This window comes from Nilaparvata lugens, chromosome 7 (genome assembly GCF_014356525.2).
Source record: "Nilaparvata lugens isolate BPH chromosome 7, ASM1435652v1, whole genome shotgun sequence".
Classification (NCBI taxonomy): Eukaryota; Metazoa; Arthropoda; class Insecta; order Hemiptera; family Delphacidae; genus Nilaparvata; species Nilaparvata lugens.
In genome coordinates this window covers 8,712,017-8,729,076 of record NC_052510.1, presented here as the reverse complement: position 1 = coordinate 8,729,076, position 17,060 = coordinate 8,712,017, and the positions used below count along the sequence as shown (strand labels likewise).

At 35.4% G+C, this 17,060-nt stretch overlaps 1 protein-coding gene across 3 annotated transcripts in view; it reads left to right on the top strand.

Moving 5' to 3' along the window:
- The first annotated feature begins 2,105 nt into the window (after positions 1-2,105).
- Positions 2,106-17,060, top strand: part of LOC111055014 (loricrin-like) — a 43,653-nt gene continuing 28,698 nt past the window's right edge. For 2 of the 3 annotated variants that reach the window (XM_039433615.1, XM_039433616.1), the window contains exon 1: positions 2,107-2,310. In XM_039433615.1, the coding sequence (XP_039289549.1) occupies positions 2,275-2,310 (36 nt within the window). In that variant the 5' untranslated portion in view covers positions 2,107-2,274. Of the gene's footprint in view, positions 2,311-17,060 lie in introns of all 3 variants that reach the window. The other variant, XM_022342156.2, reaches the window with a different exon arrangement.

Sequence of the window (17,060 nt, the reverse complement as noted above, 5' to 3'; positions counted from 1 at the left end):
TACTCACCGGTCAGTTGTTCCTGTTTTAGCCTATAAAGGTGCGTACAGACTTTCGTTCCGCTCCAAGACCGAACGTCACTCCAGCAGAGCGATTGATGATCGACCGGCGAGCAACAATGGTTCGACCGGGGAACGCGAGAAGATCTACCATCTTCCGTAACGTTCATGATCGGTGCGAGTAGAGAGCGGAGGCGGAGCGATTGCTGTGCGATGGTGGTACGTGGGCGGTACGAGGGAGGAGCGTGCTCGGTGCGGGTTGGAAGCACGAGTATGTGTACGCAGCTTAAGAATAAGAAGAATTAAAATTAGAAGAAGAAGGAGGTGGAGGTGGAGGAGAAGTAGAAGAAGAAGTAGAAGAAGAAGGAGAAGAAGAAGAGGAGAAGAAGAAGAAGAAGAAGAAGAATTGAGGAGGAGATTAGATTGTGCAGGAGTGGAGAGCTTACACATTTTTGTTACAGAGTTCTCTCCTCTGTTGAAAATCTAGGAAGAAGAAGAAGAGGAAGAAGAAGAGGAAGAAGAAGAGGAAGAAGAAGAGGAAGAAGAAGAAGAAGAAGAAGAAGAAGAAGAAGAAGAAGAAGGAGAAGAAGAAGGAGAAGAAGAAGGAGAAGAAGAAGAAGAAGAAGAAGAAGAAGAGTGGAAGAAGAAGAGGAAGAAGAAGAAGAGGAGAAGAAGAAGAAGAAGAAGAAGAAGAAGAAGAAGAAGAAGTAGAAAAAAGAAGAAGTGATGAGAAGATAGATGGAGAGTCTGTGCGTGAGTGGAGAGCTTCCAAATTTTTGTTACAAAGTTCTCTCTTCTGTTGAAAATCTAGGAAGAAGAAGAAAAAGAAGAAGAAAAGAAGAAGAAGAAGAAGAAGAAGAAGAAGAAGAGGAAGAAGGAGAATTGAGGAGGAGATTAGATTGTGCAGGAGTGGAGAGCTTACACATTTTTGTTACAGAGTTCTCTCCTCTGTTGAAAATGTAGGAAGAAGAGGAAGAAAAGAAGAAGAAGAAGAAGAAGAAGAAGAAGAGAAGACGAAGAAGAAGAAGAAGAAGAAGAGAAGAGGAAGAAGGAGAATTGAGGAGGAGACAGATGGAGAATCTGTGCGTGAGTGGAGATCTTCCAAAATTTGTTACTGAGCTCCATCTTGTCGAAAAATGTAGGCAAATCGAAGACTTGAAGTGCATCTTCTGTCTTCATTCTGTCTTTCTGTTGCGTTAATGAGTTGGCTGCTTAATAGGAAGTTAATTACAGTGTTGTGAGATTCAATAAAACGTCAGCATTCCTTACAAGTTGCTCCAACGCTTCCCATGTTGGCAAGAGGGCGAGGTTAGGGCGCAGCCGGCCCTCTTTCACACTGAACCCTCCAAGATGATGATTGAGGAGGAGGAGGAAGAAGAGGAGGAGGAGGAGGAGGAGGAGGAGGAGGAGGAGAAGGAGAAGAAGAAGGAGGAGGAGAAGGAGGAGAAGGAGGAGAAGGAGGAGAAGGAGAAGGAGAAGAAGAAGAAGGAGAAGGAGAAGAAGAAGGAGCTGGAGGAAGAGGAGAAGGTGGAGGAGGAGGAGGAGGGGTAGAAGAAAAAGAAGAAAAGAAGAAGAAGAAGAAGAAGAAGAAGAAGAAGAAGAAGAAGAAGAAGAAGAGAGGAAGAAGAAGGAGAAGAGTGAAAAAAGAGGAAGAAGGAGAAGAACAAGGAGAGGAAGAAGAAGAAGAAGAGTGAAAAAAGAGGAAGAAGAAGAAGAGTGAAAAAATAGGAAGAAGAAGAAGTGTGAAAAAAGAGGAAGAAGAAGAAGAGGAAGAAGAAGAAGAAGAAGAAGAAGACGACGCGAAGAAGAAGAGGAAGAAGAAGAAGCAGAAGAAGAAGAAGAAGAAGAAGAAGAAGAAGAAGAAGAAGAAGAAGAAGAAGAAGAAGAGAAGAAGAAGAAGAAGAAGAAGAAGAAGAAGAAGAAGAAGAAGAAGTGTGTAGACGAATGTCTAACGTGAAAAAACGTGCTCTCTCGACTGAATCTCTTCCCTTTCATTTTATCACTTTCTTTTCGGCTGAGAGCAAGTTTAACTGAGCGAGAGGGGCAGGAGTGAGAGAGAGCGAGAGGGGTGAGAGTGCACGAAGGTCGTCCTATAAAAGGAGAGCGTCCCCACGCGGCTTGCAGTCTTCTTTCACCGTCAGTGCTATCCACACCTTTCTCCGTAATTATTGCTCTCTCTGTTCAAGTTTTTGTTGTCACTCTCTTTCGCCCGAAAGTAAATCAGTGTGAGGAACTCGGTCTCGCTGGATGCTGTGCTTGTTCTGATTAACCGACAAAATGACCAGGACCAATCGTATTAAGATCAAAACTCAGGTAATTTTTCCACTATATTTCATTGTGATTCACTGGAAATTGTATTGCATTATTACTGTCCATAATAATAAAATTAGTATATTTCGCACCTAGAGCAGAAAATGAGATTTTTCTGGCCCGAAATCGGTTTTCAAGTCCGAGGCCGTAGGCCGAGGACTAGAAAAGATTGAGAGCCGGAAAAACATTTTTGCCCGTGGTGCGAACCACTATTTTCGCCACACACAAAAATAAACAATATAATATAATATATATATATATATAATCTAATCATATATATATATATCAGAATAGTTGTTTACTTAGCATTCCGAAAGCAGAAGTGGAAGGTGATAGCTCTAGCAATCTAAGGTAATCTGAATATCAGGAATTGTCCAAGTATTTATTTTTTATTCTGATTTGTCTAAATAACCTAAAAGATTATGTTCAATTATGTGGGAGGTTGAGTTTATACTTTTTTATTCTTTCAAATGACAATAAGATGATATTATTATAAATGTTTAAAATTATTGAATAATGAACACAAATAATGAAAAGTTTTTTGATCACCTTTCTTAGTTCCATGTTAGTGGCTGGAAAGGGTACTCTTGTTTGCTAGAGTATCCGGCTAGGGTATTTGCTAGAGTATTCGGCCTAGGCCGGAAAGAAACCTTTTCTGACGTCAGACGAGAGTCGTCTGCAAACAATGTCTTTCAGATCTACGTAGGGACTGGAAAACAGCTGCTTTCTGTGCAGTGTGGCGAAAAAATATTTATTTCCCAAAGAAAACTAAAACTACTACATCAATTACAGAAAATATCAGATAGTTTACAATTACATACAATAGTTGGTTTCAGAAATTTCTTATTATAATAATAATACTATCGTGTGATATTACTGACACATGTCACTATTTTTCACTGAAATATTATTTATTGCCTTTATTGTCTTCAATAATAATACTATCGTGTGACCTAACTGGCTCAGGTCTGATGTCAGAGCTTTTAGTTTACACCTGATTAATATTTCAGGGCCTCTAAAATGACCTGATGACCTGTTTTCGTGCAATTGGTACCTACATGCCCATAATAGTCTCCTTATCAACTTATTCAAAATCCTTAGCTCCTTAACGAATATATCAAATGGGTCTTTTTGTTTGAGTTATGGAATTGATGTTACTCATTTATTTATTCTTCAATGACATAAACACCAATCATAGATTGGTTGAGAACGAAAAAACAGGCTTGGGCACTTACTATTCCATTTTCAAATTTTGATTGTAAATTATTTCAAGGAAATTACATTAACATAAGGGAATTTTCATCAGATAAATCAAATTAAACTTTATGAAAAATGTTGGGGCTCATTTGAGTCAAATAATATTTTCCCTTTTATTAATCGAAAAAGATGAACAGTTCGTTGAGAAAGTCACATGATATGAAGATCAGGAACATGTGTGAGGAGCAGACGTCAGGAGATGAAGATGAAGAAGAAGAAGAAGAAGAGAAGAGAAGAAGAAGAAGAAGAAGAAGAAGAAGAAGAAGGAGAAGAAGTAAATAATATTTTCCCAACAATGAATTCCATGACTAAAGTGAAGTTTGTTTCAAATCTATAGAACTATGTTAGCCTACTGTTTGCTTATTTATTAGAGAATCTCGCAAATTCGGGTAATGTATTCAATGGAATGATATGATGTTACAAATTTAAATTTAAAATATCATGCTCTATACTTTTCCTCATAAGTGTATATTCCCTATGTCAATCTTGTTCAATCTTGTAACTCATATAGTAATCAATCACTAGCATGTTTGAATCTGATTTACCTATATTGTGTCCTCACAGATAATGTTTCCTGTGTTCTCCGGTAGTAAAATATTATCATAGTTTCGCAATATCCAAAATATTTCAATTTTTCAAAACCATTCACTCTATTCTTGTCTTCATATTTCCAGATAATATTTCCTTCATATATCTTGCCTACATGATCCAGCTATGATAAGATTTGTGCTGTCAAATAAAAAGCATTTATCAGTTTAATATCAAGAAATTAGTTTTTGTTGTAATTTTAATGGAGCATATTAATTTCCTCATATTAACCTTGATACTCCTATCATTTGAGTATATATTTCATTATTGTCTTTCATATATATTTCATTGTCTTCATATTTCCAGAAAATATTTCCTTCATATTTCTTGCCTACATGATCCAGCTATGATAAGATTTGTGCTGTCAAATAAAAAGCATTTATCAGTTTAATATCAAGAAATTAGTTTCTTGTTATAATTTTTATGGAGCATATTAATTTCCTCTTATTAACCTTGATACTCCCATCATTTGAGGCCGTCATGGAAATTCTCAATATGAATTCTATTCACATCATGTTTACTCCACTAATTATTCAAATTTTCACTTATCAAGCCTATCTGATATTATATGGTAAAACTAGTTCAATTCTGTATTCAATTTCATTCTCTCTTGAATAAAATCTCCGAAGTGATACCTTGATTTGAAAATTATTTTTATTGATTTCAACTCCCATTTCATTAAGTGAAACTCTTGGTCATCTAGTCTCAAAAGTGGACAATAAAATTATTTCAATATTCATCAATGTGTTAATTAATGTAATAAACTCAACAAGAGCATAATTCCATCATTGCTGGACTCTTGGGGTATTTAATGGCATTTATGAGGTCACTATAATAGCCTTTTTCATTTAATTTCCAAAATACCATCATAGACTAAATAACCATAATTGAATCTCTCTTGGATCCTGATTCAGTCTTGAATCTGTGATATCACTTTTCCGAGTGTACTATACCTCTTCGTCTTAAACAATCAAATTGGGATGATATGCAAAAATAAATTTATTCACATTCAGTACAAGATAAATGTTCCTCAATAAATGTGTAATATAACGAATAAAATATTCTCCAATAACAAGGACTATTTTTATTCACCGGTGGATTATTGATTATTGTAGTCTAGTTTGGTGTATATAGAACAAACAAAGGTGGATAAAGGTAACTATCTATAGATATAAGAGAACTAGTGACCTGGGCGTCTTCCTGCTCCCTTCTTCTCTTTTTGTTCTCTGTGGCCTACTTCTCCTTCTCCTTCTTCTTCTTTTTCTTCTTCTTCTTTCCTCCTTCTTCTTCTTCTTATCTTCTTCTTCTGCGTTTTCTTCTTCTCCGTCTCTTTCTTCTCCCATTTCTTCTCCTTCCTCCTCGACATTTCACCTCTCACTTAATCGGTTTTATTGACTCAAATCTAGGCTCGCCTTGTCTCCACTTTCAGCTTCAACAGTCGTAAGTCAGCTCGGCTATCTATAACTATGTATACTGGTATATATTATATATAGTGCCCGTGATTTATATTGCCTGGTAGAATAATAATCCACGGAGAGAAGCTGAAAAAGGGTTTGGCCATTTGCATATTATACGCTGCTCGAGCCCAGCCATGCATGATTGGCTGTTGTGCATATAGGAGGATGGTAATGCATTTCAGGAGACATGAGGTGATACACATTATACCGGCTCAAAGTCAGCCAATAGAGTGCCTGGGTATTGTTCTAGAAACCTTTGAAACCGGAACAGGAACAAAGAGGTTGTTGAAATTTATTATTTGCTGAAGAAGAATATTATTAACCATTATTCAATGAAGTGTAGCCCTCATAACTTACTCATGTTTCAGTAATGCTAAAATTAAATTAGATACTTTTCATTAGACTACAACTCATTTTATCTATTTTCTACCTCTCTGCAACTGAAAATATAACATTTTTGGTAGAGACAAAGCTCCCAAACCTAAATTTTATTGTCTATTTTCTTCTTATTCGTCATATTCATCTAGGCTACTTATTGTATATTCCTCCTATCATCTTCTTACTTATCTTCTCATTTGATTTCTTCATTACTTCCTATTTCGAACTATAATGTTCAAGAAAATCTTCCAAATTAATTCTCAATTGTTTTTAAATCATTTCATCCATTAGTAATCAGTTTATCATTCACCAATTGACTTACTCTATATCTTGAGCTTCGCAGATTCTATTCATATATTCTCCACTCCAATTCCGAAAAGATTTTGTATCAATTGAAAAACCCCACTTGGAACCACTTATACAACTTTTTTGAGAGAGTATTTCAGTTTATTAACATTATCAATCCTATATACTATTAAACGAGCAAATTCTGTTTATATGTTTAGATGTTTGGATGTTTGTATTTCACTGGATCTCGAAAACGGCTCTAACGATTCTCACGAAATTCAGAACATAATAGGTTTATAATATAAAGATTCGATTGCACTAGGTCTCATCTCTGGGAAACTTGCTGAAGGACATTAAAAGGATAATCATTGTTCATCCTGGGAAACAGCTGATAATAATTATTTCGTCATCTGTTGGTGATGGAAGTGAGTGAGCGAGTTCATGTGCGTGGGACTGTGTCAAAATTATGACTCAGCTGTTGAACTTTTGTAATCATCCAATCAGGTACTTAGTGCCGGTTGCAAAAAAGCCGGGGTATTTTCAATCCTGATCAATTCCAGTAGATCCATCTTTTTGAAATGGTCTTCTATGATTTGGTTCACGTGAAGTTAATCAGGATTGAAATTTAACCGGATTCTGTGCAACTGGGCCTTTGTGAGGGAAATTTTTGCATTCCTCTGGGAATCAATCTCAATTTACTGTGATTTGATAGAACATTTCTGTATGAATGTTATTATAATTTCTTCTCTCGTAATAAATTTTTCATGCTTTTGTACTCCAGAGCGAAGCTCGGTCCCCGATATTCTCTAGTAAACTGAGAGCTTGAAAATGAAGCAGCAGAATACAGTGTGAATGGAGCCTCATGATTGGCCGTTAGTTGACCAATGAAGGCTGAACTCTGCTATAGCAGGCCGAGGCAAGACACGCCCACAATGGGAGGAGCATTCAAATTACAGACTTGACACTAAAATATTGAAATTCTAAGTAAATAACAATACCAATTATTACTATTAGAAATGGAGAGTGAGAATAGAAAATGTACAACTATGTGATACAGCAATCATGAGAATACAAAAGATAACTACTAGGTAGTAAAGGTAGGAACCAACTACTAAAACAAACTGTAAACTACTAAAACAAAGGTGGAAATTGGTGTCAAGGAAGAAATAAAGGTTAATTTCGAAAGTACAAATTTTTACTTTCCTTGTATAATTTATCAATTATTGATTCACCGTGTAAATCAAAGTATCTCAGTGCAATGAAGATTTGATAAATCAACACGTAACAATACAATATCAGCAACAATTGAATGAGATGATCAAGTTATCAAGTCCAATAATTTTTCGGTGAGATAATCAGTACTTACTTACTTACTTGATACTTGAATTCTTCGTCCTTGACCGGGAGAACCGGATAGACTGTGTCAGGGAGTTCAGGGGGTCACCCCTCAGACTCTGGGATGGCGGCTCTTTGTGTTTGAGTATAGGGGCTCATCCACTAGTTCTGCCAATGAGTATAATGGCCGTTGTATTAGGCGTTCTTTCAATATTTGCTTAATAGAATACAATAATAGCATAATAGAAATACTCGGCGGAAATAGCCTACACTTGAAATTAGCTCTAATGAGTCGAAACATGTTGTGAATTAATAAAATACGAAAAGGATGCCGGTACTTGATTTTTATTCAATTTTCAATATTATTGTTGTAGGCATATTAAGGAGATTGAAGACTCTGCTGAGTTTTAGTATACTTGAGTTGGGATTATCTTGATTGAACGATGGGACTATTTTTAAAGCCCTGATACGTGGAACTCTCTTTGATGTCGTTCATATTATATATGCTTGAGAGAGCTTGACATTTTCCCTCGAAGAACGCTTCGACTGTAAAATAATCTCAGGTTCATTGAATCAATACATTCATCGACATCAACCACAAGTTTCCAGACTCGTTCAGCACAATACAGTATTCTTCAAAACTTTCATTTCATTCTTCTAAAGCTTCCCAGGTTTGTTTTACTTTTCAGCTTCATGTCATTCACTGTAAATCAAGTTTCACCCCCTTAGTGAAGCAAATTAATTTTTGTCGGCCAGATCTATTTGATACAAGTTATACCACAGATACAAACCTTGTATAAAATCTTGATAAAACTTACTCCATAAATATAAACCTTGCATCAACTCTCGATACAAGATATACCTTGATACAAAACCTTGATACATACCTCGATACAAACTTTGTATCAAATCTTGATCCAAGTTATACAACAGAACATGCATTGCATAAAATTCTCAAATTCTTTATTCAAAAAAAATAATTATACAATCAAATGCATTCCAAAAATCAAATACAATATTGTTTCCTAATTTCTAATATGTGTTCCCTATAGGCTACCCTGTGTGGGGACACTTGAATATATATAATAAAATATTTATATACAAATTTAAATATATATCATGAAGAACATAATAATTGAATATGGTATTATATTGAAATAAATCAATATGTCATATTTATAATCATTCTTGTACACATTCATACGCACACACATTCACATATGCGCACACATTCATACGCACACACATTCACACATGCGCACAAACACACACACCACACACACACACACAAACACAACACACACACACACACACACCACACACACACACACACACACACCACACACACACACACACACACACACAACACACACACACACACACACCACACACACACACACACACACACACACACAACACACACACACACACACACACACACACACACACACACACACACACACAACACACACACAACACACACACACACACACACACACACACCACACACACACTTACACAAAACTTAAAACTATGTACGGAGTGGTTGCTGTTTTTTTATTTTTTTATATTTTCATATATTAATATTTTTATATATTTCATATTTAGTTCAATTTTATTCATAGTTAACGTTTCGTTTTTTTTCAAAGTGCTGATGTAATTATACCTTAAATGAATGCGTTTTGAAGAAAGATACAGTGATTGAAATTTGATACTGTCTTACTGTTTACGCATACCGGACGGGATTTGTGAGTTCAATGATCTTTGATTGTTGCAGTGTTCATGTCGTGTAATGTGTAAATTATACTAAATTTAGACCTATATTAATTTAGTAAAAAAATCATTCGGTTGTCTAGTTGTAAAATGAATTCTTGATTTCTTTTCTAAATAACTGACGTGACGTTATTTTCCTTGTTGTTACTGGAAGTGAATTGAATATTTTTATAGCTATGTATTTGAAGTGTCGTCTGGAATGTTCTAATCTTGGTTTTAGGAGGTTAATGTCCTGTGAATTCCTGAGGTTTATTCTTTCTCTCATCTGTTGAATATCGAAATTATTTTCAGCTAAATCCAGCAATGCTTTGAATAGAAAATAATGTCTCACTGATAATATTGACAGTTCTCTGAAGAGCATCATTGAACTATATTGTTTAGGTTTATTACAAATTATTTTTAATATATGTTTCTGACCAGTAATCACAGGTTTAATATGAACATTGTATGCACTCCCATAGCATATTATTCCATAATTTATTCTAGAACCAATAATTGCATGGTATATTGTAACAATACTTCTTTTGGACATAACTGTCTGAGGTAATAGAACTTCCTTATTATACAAATAACTCATTTTTTATCTTCTGTACATGATCTGACCAGTGAGCCTACTATCCAATATGAGGCCCAGATATTTAACTGTACGTGCTTGTTTTATAGTTTCACAGTTACACAATATATTATTCACCTGTTGCGCACATCTAATTTATGGAAGTAAATACTAGTTAACTCCTGATCCGTGTTTGAAGATTAATTGTATTATATTAGATTTGTCTGTGTTGATAGTTAATTTATTTTCGCAAAACCACCACCTAAGGTGCTTAAGATCCATTTCTAATTTATTTTTAAGTTCTTGATTTGTTTTGGCCGAATAAAATATAACTGTATCGTCTGCAAAGATGTAATCCTTCCTGTAATCACCATCCGTCAAATCGTTAATAAAGACCAGGAATAAAGTACTTGATAACACTGATCCTTGAGGAATACCTATGGTAATGTCCCCGGGTTCACTCAACGTATCGTTAATTCTGACCCTTTGACTCCTATTAGATAGGTAGCATCTTAACCAATCATTGGCAATTCCTCTTACTCCTGATAAATCAAGTTTTTTTAGAAGCATGTTTTTATCAATTGCATCATATGCTTCAGATATATCAAGAAACAGAGCTGCACACTTATTATTAACACTAAAACTGTCATTTATTTTTGAAATAAGATTTTTAATTGCTGCTTCTGTACTTCTTCCTTCACGGAAACCATATTGGTTATCACTAAAAAAGTTATTATTTTTATAAAAGTTTTCAAGTCTAATCTTGAATATTTTCTCTAAAATCTTGGAAAAAAAATTTTGATACTTTTGAAAAATTTTGAAAATTTTGAAAAAAAAAAATAAATCTTGATACAGGTTAAACCACAAATACAAATCTTGATACAAGAAATACCACAGATACAAACCCTGAATTAGATCTTGATACAAACATTCTTGTCTGTGTTTATACGAGTACCCTACATTACATATTCTCCTCTCCTTCTGTTTCTGAATGTACTGTACTATCAAGGCGACTCATCTGATCAAGCTACTTTCAAAGTTTTCCACAAGACACGTTTGAATGGAAACAACCACCAAGGAAAGTCATGAAGACTGATACGTTGTTTCACCATTGTCATTTCAGGCAGTCGGGCAATTTTCCACTTTGCCGAATACCGGAAAACTCAAGGGATCGATTAGCTAAGTGAAAATGGAGAAGAAAAATTGTCACTGTTGCTTTTATCACAGTGTCGACGGACGTCTGCGGGATGTCTTCGGCATCTCTTCACGCTTTAAAACTCGCTTTGTACGACAAGCGCCATTACGTTTCATTATTTGGTGCGATATATTTTCCAGAGACGCTTGTCGGAAGGAGACAGTGTCGCTTGGCATTTCTCTTCCCGCTTTAATGTGGCTAATCGGCTAATGGTCATCAATATTGCTCCAGTGAGACTCTCACTTCAAATTGTCAGCGTTTGTTAAATGAGAAGCATTTCTGTTGTACTTATAAGGAGCTCTGACAGTTCAAATTGTATTTTACTGTAGTGAGGTTCACTTGAAACTGTCAGTATTGGTTGAATTAGAAGCATCGATGTTTTCTATAAGGGTTTCTGACAGTTCAAAGGGTATTTCACTGTAGTGAGGTTCACTTCAAACTGTCAGCATTATTTGAATGATAAGCATTGATATTAACTTATAAGGAGCTCTGACAGTTTGATAGTGTTTTCCACTATAGTGAAACTCGATCCAAACTGTCAGCATTGGATAAATGGGAAACATTGATGTTAACTATAAGGATTACTGCCAGTTTAAAGAGGTTTCCACCACAGCAAAACTCAATTCAAACTGACAGCATTAGTTGAATGGAAGGCATATAAATTATTAATGAGGAATACTGACAGTTTGAAGTAAATCTCACTATCTCAGCCTCCTCAACTCAATTTCTGTCCAGATTCCTCCTTTCTATCTTCATGCTGACAACAGAAGCTGATGTTATGCAAACTTTGGTTTTCACCGTTCAGCACACACAATTATTATAGTATTGTTGTGGCCGGCAATTGAGTGGCCATTGTTGGTTGAGGGTGCTTGGTGTAGGCCTACCTACTGACCACACATACATTCGTACTCAATTGAGCATGAAACTCGTTCGGCAATGATTGTTTCCGTGTGGTTATGTGTGTGATCATGCGTCATATGAAGGAGCAATCGTTGCTTGAAAGTAAGCGTAATAAAGTATAGCACAATAAAGTAAGCACAATGTGAGCTTGAAAGTTACCATTTAATAGAAAACATAGCGGTCATGAGCTCATAAAAAACCGATGCATCTGTCATGCTGTCTGTCATGAGAGGCTATATTTATAATAATGAAATCAATATTATTTGGTTGTTATCTAGTTATAATTTGATTGATTGTTAAGTTTATTATCTACTTATGTTTCCGGGTTCGATTGATATTGTTTTCCATGAATAAACACTTGATAATACTAGTTACTCTGTGGAAGGTCCTCCTCAGGAGTGAAATGCGTTCCTTACTTGACATTTCTTTAAAAAAAAAGTTTTTTTTTTTGAAATTCACTTTAAAACACTAGTTGTACCTAAATCCAGAGTACAGCTGCATACTCTGGCCTATTGCATGAGCAAATAATACAAACTGAAAATATTAATAGTCAGATAGTTATTAGAATAGGAAATTAATGAAATTAAATAGAAAGACTAAGAAATTGTCAAAAAACATAGATTTTATTGAAAGTGAGAAAGAACAGTTTCTATTAAACTCTGAGTTTATCAGAGATTGACAATGGTGTAACAACCGAAACCGGTCTTTCAAACTATCAATAAAATCTGTGGTTTTTGACAATTTCTTAGTCTTTTTATTCAATATGAATAATTACAACTATATAAACTTCTCAACTACACAAAAGTGAATTACTAAACTATCATATTATTTTGTATTCTCCCATACAACAGGGCCCTGCAAGGGTTGACGTGTCACAGATTTATTTATATATTTTTTAGATTGTTCCTCCTCAATATATTTTCCATTATCGTCCATGAAACTCACTGAGTACAGTTACAGCAACAGTTTAGTAACTGTATCATAACTGTAATGCTCCATGTATCACAACATTAATGTATCATACTTGAAAGTTTATCCTGATAAATGTTTGCATCGCGTGTTGTAACAGTGGTGGTCTGTGTCGAAGTACAGTATTTATTTTCAAATTATCGACGTCATGAGTAAATGCAGCGATTAATCGACTCAACCCCCTGCTGACTAAATTGAACGGCGAGGATAGTAATTACCGTTCGGGAGCAACCGTGTTGCTAACAGTGAAGTAAGTCCGTAATCCTTTGGGAAACCGGTTGTCAACTTATCAAGTCTCGTAGTTTTGATGCTTTAGTGAGTGCTTGAAAAATTTTATTTATCAAGGTACCTTGAGCTAAAACTGATATCGATTCATCAAATGGTGTTGTTTTGGTATAGGATTTTCAATGTTCTCATATGTATGGAGAAATAAAGCCCGTAGTTCTAAGGGAGACTGGTTGTGAGCTTATTTTTAGTCTTGCAGTCTGGGTGCTATGCTACCGTATGTGCTTTACAAACTTCATCCACCAATGCACCACGAGATATCGATTCATCAAATGGTGGAGTTTTGATATAGAATTAAAATGTTCTTAATTCTTTTATCATGAAACTGAGCCCGTAATTAGGAAACCAGTTGTAAGCTTGGTCTTGTACTTGTAGTTTGGATGCTATGATATTTATGTTCTTTACAAACTTAATTCACCCAGTCACAATAATCAGGCACTGATATCAATTCATCAATAATGATGGAGTTTGGGTCTATAATTTGAATACTTTCTTACGGTCTAATTAGGCTCACCATTATTATCATCTAGTGTTGAAAATCACCTTATATTTCAAATTTTCATAGGTTACATAGGTGTCTTACAGCTCTCGCAAACATGATCCAATTTCATTAAAACTGTGTTTTAGGAGAAGCTTCAACCACAGTTTGTTTTAACAAAGTGCATGTTAACGTTCAACAACGTGAAATCGGATTCTAATCCAATTCAGTCGATACTCATCCAGTTCAATCGATTCTTTGCATAGATCACATAATGTGATATTATTTTAATGTATGTCATATTATTTTCCTGCATCACAATACATAGAAACAAGACCTCCCATACCCTACGAAAACCATAAGCAATTTCGATGGAAGCATTTGACAAGTGTTGATACTAGTGTTTTAAGATATTGTTGATACTTGGAGATGGGTTTATTGCTGCGATCAATGAAAATGTTGTGAGAAGTACATCATTTGTTAAGTTAATTTCAAATGTGGGATGGAAAAGAATGCTTTGTGACAAACAGTCACATCCTGCAATAGTTCATTACCTTCGATATGTACACGCAAACGATAACAATAAGACATATTATGGTAATTTGCCTCAGAATCATCTTTTCGGTTACGTCGCCGCTGAACTGGAACAACGGTGATCAATCCACTCAAGTACTGATTTTGTTCATTATAGTCACCAAGTTTATTAAAATTGCGTATAATAAGCTGCTGTTCTTCAGGTGGAATTACATCGAAGCACTTGTAACGTGTACACCTACAATTCTCTCCTGTTTCATTAGTTGAGGCTCGCAGTTTTTTCATGACATCCTTGATTCTCCCTGTTCGTTTCCTTTTTTCCACATTACTCTGTACACTGTCCTCTGTACATTACTCTGTCCGTTTCACTGAAATCACTCATCATTTTCTACAATGTCCACGCTATTCAGGTTGAAAACCAACACAAACTATACTCATTACTCAATTATACTCAGATAATCAACAACGCATTTATAGGTTAGGTCAAAACAGCTGTTGTAGTTGCGTGTTTACTTGAAACATCTGATGTGAGTGTAGCAGTATCAGTGACAGAATTGGACCTTGATCACTATTGCCTGACGACGCATGGACTATGATCGTTCTTGCCCGTTGGCATATATCTTCAACCTGTTATAACTCAGTGACTATGATCTTTCTTGCCCGAATGATATTACCACTGGAAACTAACCGTTATAAGCTACCGGTTTTGATGAAAAAATGAATTTGTGAAAAAAATGGACTATGATCGTTTTTCCCCGTGGCCCTTCAAATGAATACCAGAAATCAAGTGATAGTTGTTAGAGGTTCATTTATGTTAAATCTATAGAGGAGAAATTCTTCCAATTTCGACTATGTTTTTCATAATAAACTATTATATTTTCACCATACTATATACCACAAGTTTCATCGCTCCCATTGTTAAGACTCTCTGCAGACTCTCTGCAGACTATCAACAGACTCTCTGCAGACTATCAACAGACTCTCTGCAGACTATCAACATACTCTCTGCAGACTATCAACAGACTCTCTGCAGACTATCAACAGACTCTCTGCAGACTATCAACATACTCTCTGCAGACTATCAACAGACTCTCTGCAGACTATCAACAGACTCTCTGCAGACTATCAACATACTCTCTGCAGACTATCAACAGACTCTCTGCAGACTCTCTGCAGACGTGCTTTGTTGAAGACAGTTTCCATTAAGATCGAAAGTATGAAGAAACGTCTTCCGCGACGTGCTTGATCTTCATTCTCTCTCTCTCTCTCACTCACTCACTCTATTACTTACTCACTAACTCTCACTCTTTCTGTCTCTCTCGATCTCAATGTCATTACAGAGGCGTCCATAATGGCTACACATCGTGGGAAATGGATGAAAGGACTTTCCTGTCCATTATCGTTATACCTGTATCATGTACCTAGTTGTGCTTATGAAAGTATCGAGATGTTAACGACCGCGAAGCAATGACTGAAGCGAACGATTTCGATTATTATATCGATGGCTTTCAATTTCTTTTCTGCTCGACAAATTTTGGTGGACAAAGTGACTTTCAGAGACTATAAATGCGGGATGTTATGATTTCTCGTTGAAATGGAATGGAATGACAGTGACAGTGACAATATGATTGATTCAGGCAATTTGAGCCGTCCATTATGATTGGTCAGTTTGAACATAAAGAGAATAACAAACAATAGGTAATGCATTTTTGTGTTGGAGATTGAGGTGCAATTTCCGAAAGCAAACTTGATGATAATGTTATTTGCTCTCCAATAAGGAAGTGAGTTAGTTCTGATTAAGGTATTAATGGTTTATTTTTCTTGAGATTACACTAGAAAGTATTCACTCTAGATCAATAGAGTAACCAGACCAATAACACTATAATCGTGGAGCTGATTCTTTGTCTTCTCTATTTAGTTGTGAGGTATGGGATATATGAGATAGGTTATATTGGGTTATGTAGGTTATATTAAGTTATTATAGGCTTATCTATATGAGATAGGAGATGAGGTTATGAGATATATCATCAGGTTGAGCTCACAAAATCAGTCTTCAGTTTTCGGTTAAGGTAATATCTGATTTGATAGCTACACTGGAAAATCAGTATTGAACAGATTTGTTTATTGATAGTTTTTTTTCAAATTAGTATCATTTGAAGAACTACCCCTCTATGAAATTCATCTCGTATTGTCTATGATCAAATACAAATTTAAATCTCCTGTCTCTACTATTATTGGACATTGATAACTCTGCGTGATTATTTGCTATTATAATCACCCAAGGCTATCAATGTCCAATAATTGAAGAGGCATTATTTGAAATCCCTCCATGATTAGCTAATTCATAGATCTTATGACTTCAGATACTGTGAAAATATGAGATGCTGTGAGAACTCACCGAATTCGTATCTTAGATTCTTATCTTACCGGATTTCGGATTAATGCTCAGTTACCACTATAATTCCTGTGAACCTCAAATCTCATGCAATCATTATTAGGAATAAGAGTAATTAGTCCTCCAATTGCTCGTCTCTCATAATCATCCAAATTCTGATTCTACAAAATTCAATATTCAATAAGAAATTGTACATTATCAACAATAATATACACTAGTATTTATACAGCTATGCCAAACCTTTTAAAGTCCAAGACAAGAAACCATTTCTAGCAGTGGGGCTGTTCTTGATCTTGATATTTATGTCCTCATATTTTGTTATAATTATCATGCCAATTTTTCGATTTCATCACATAATTTATACGTCA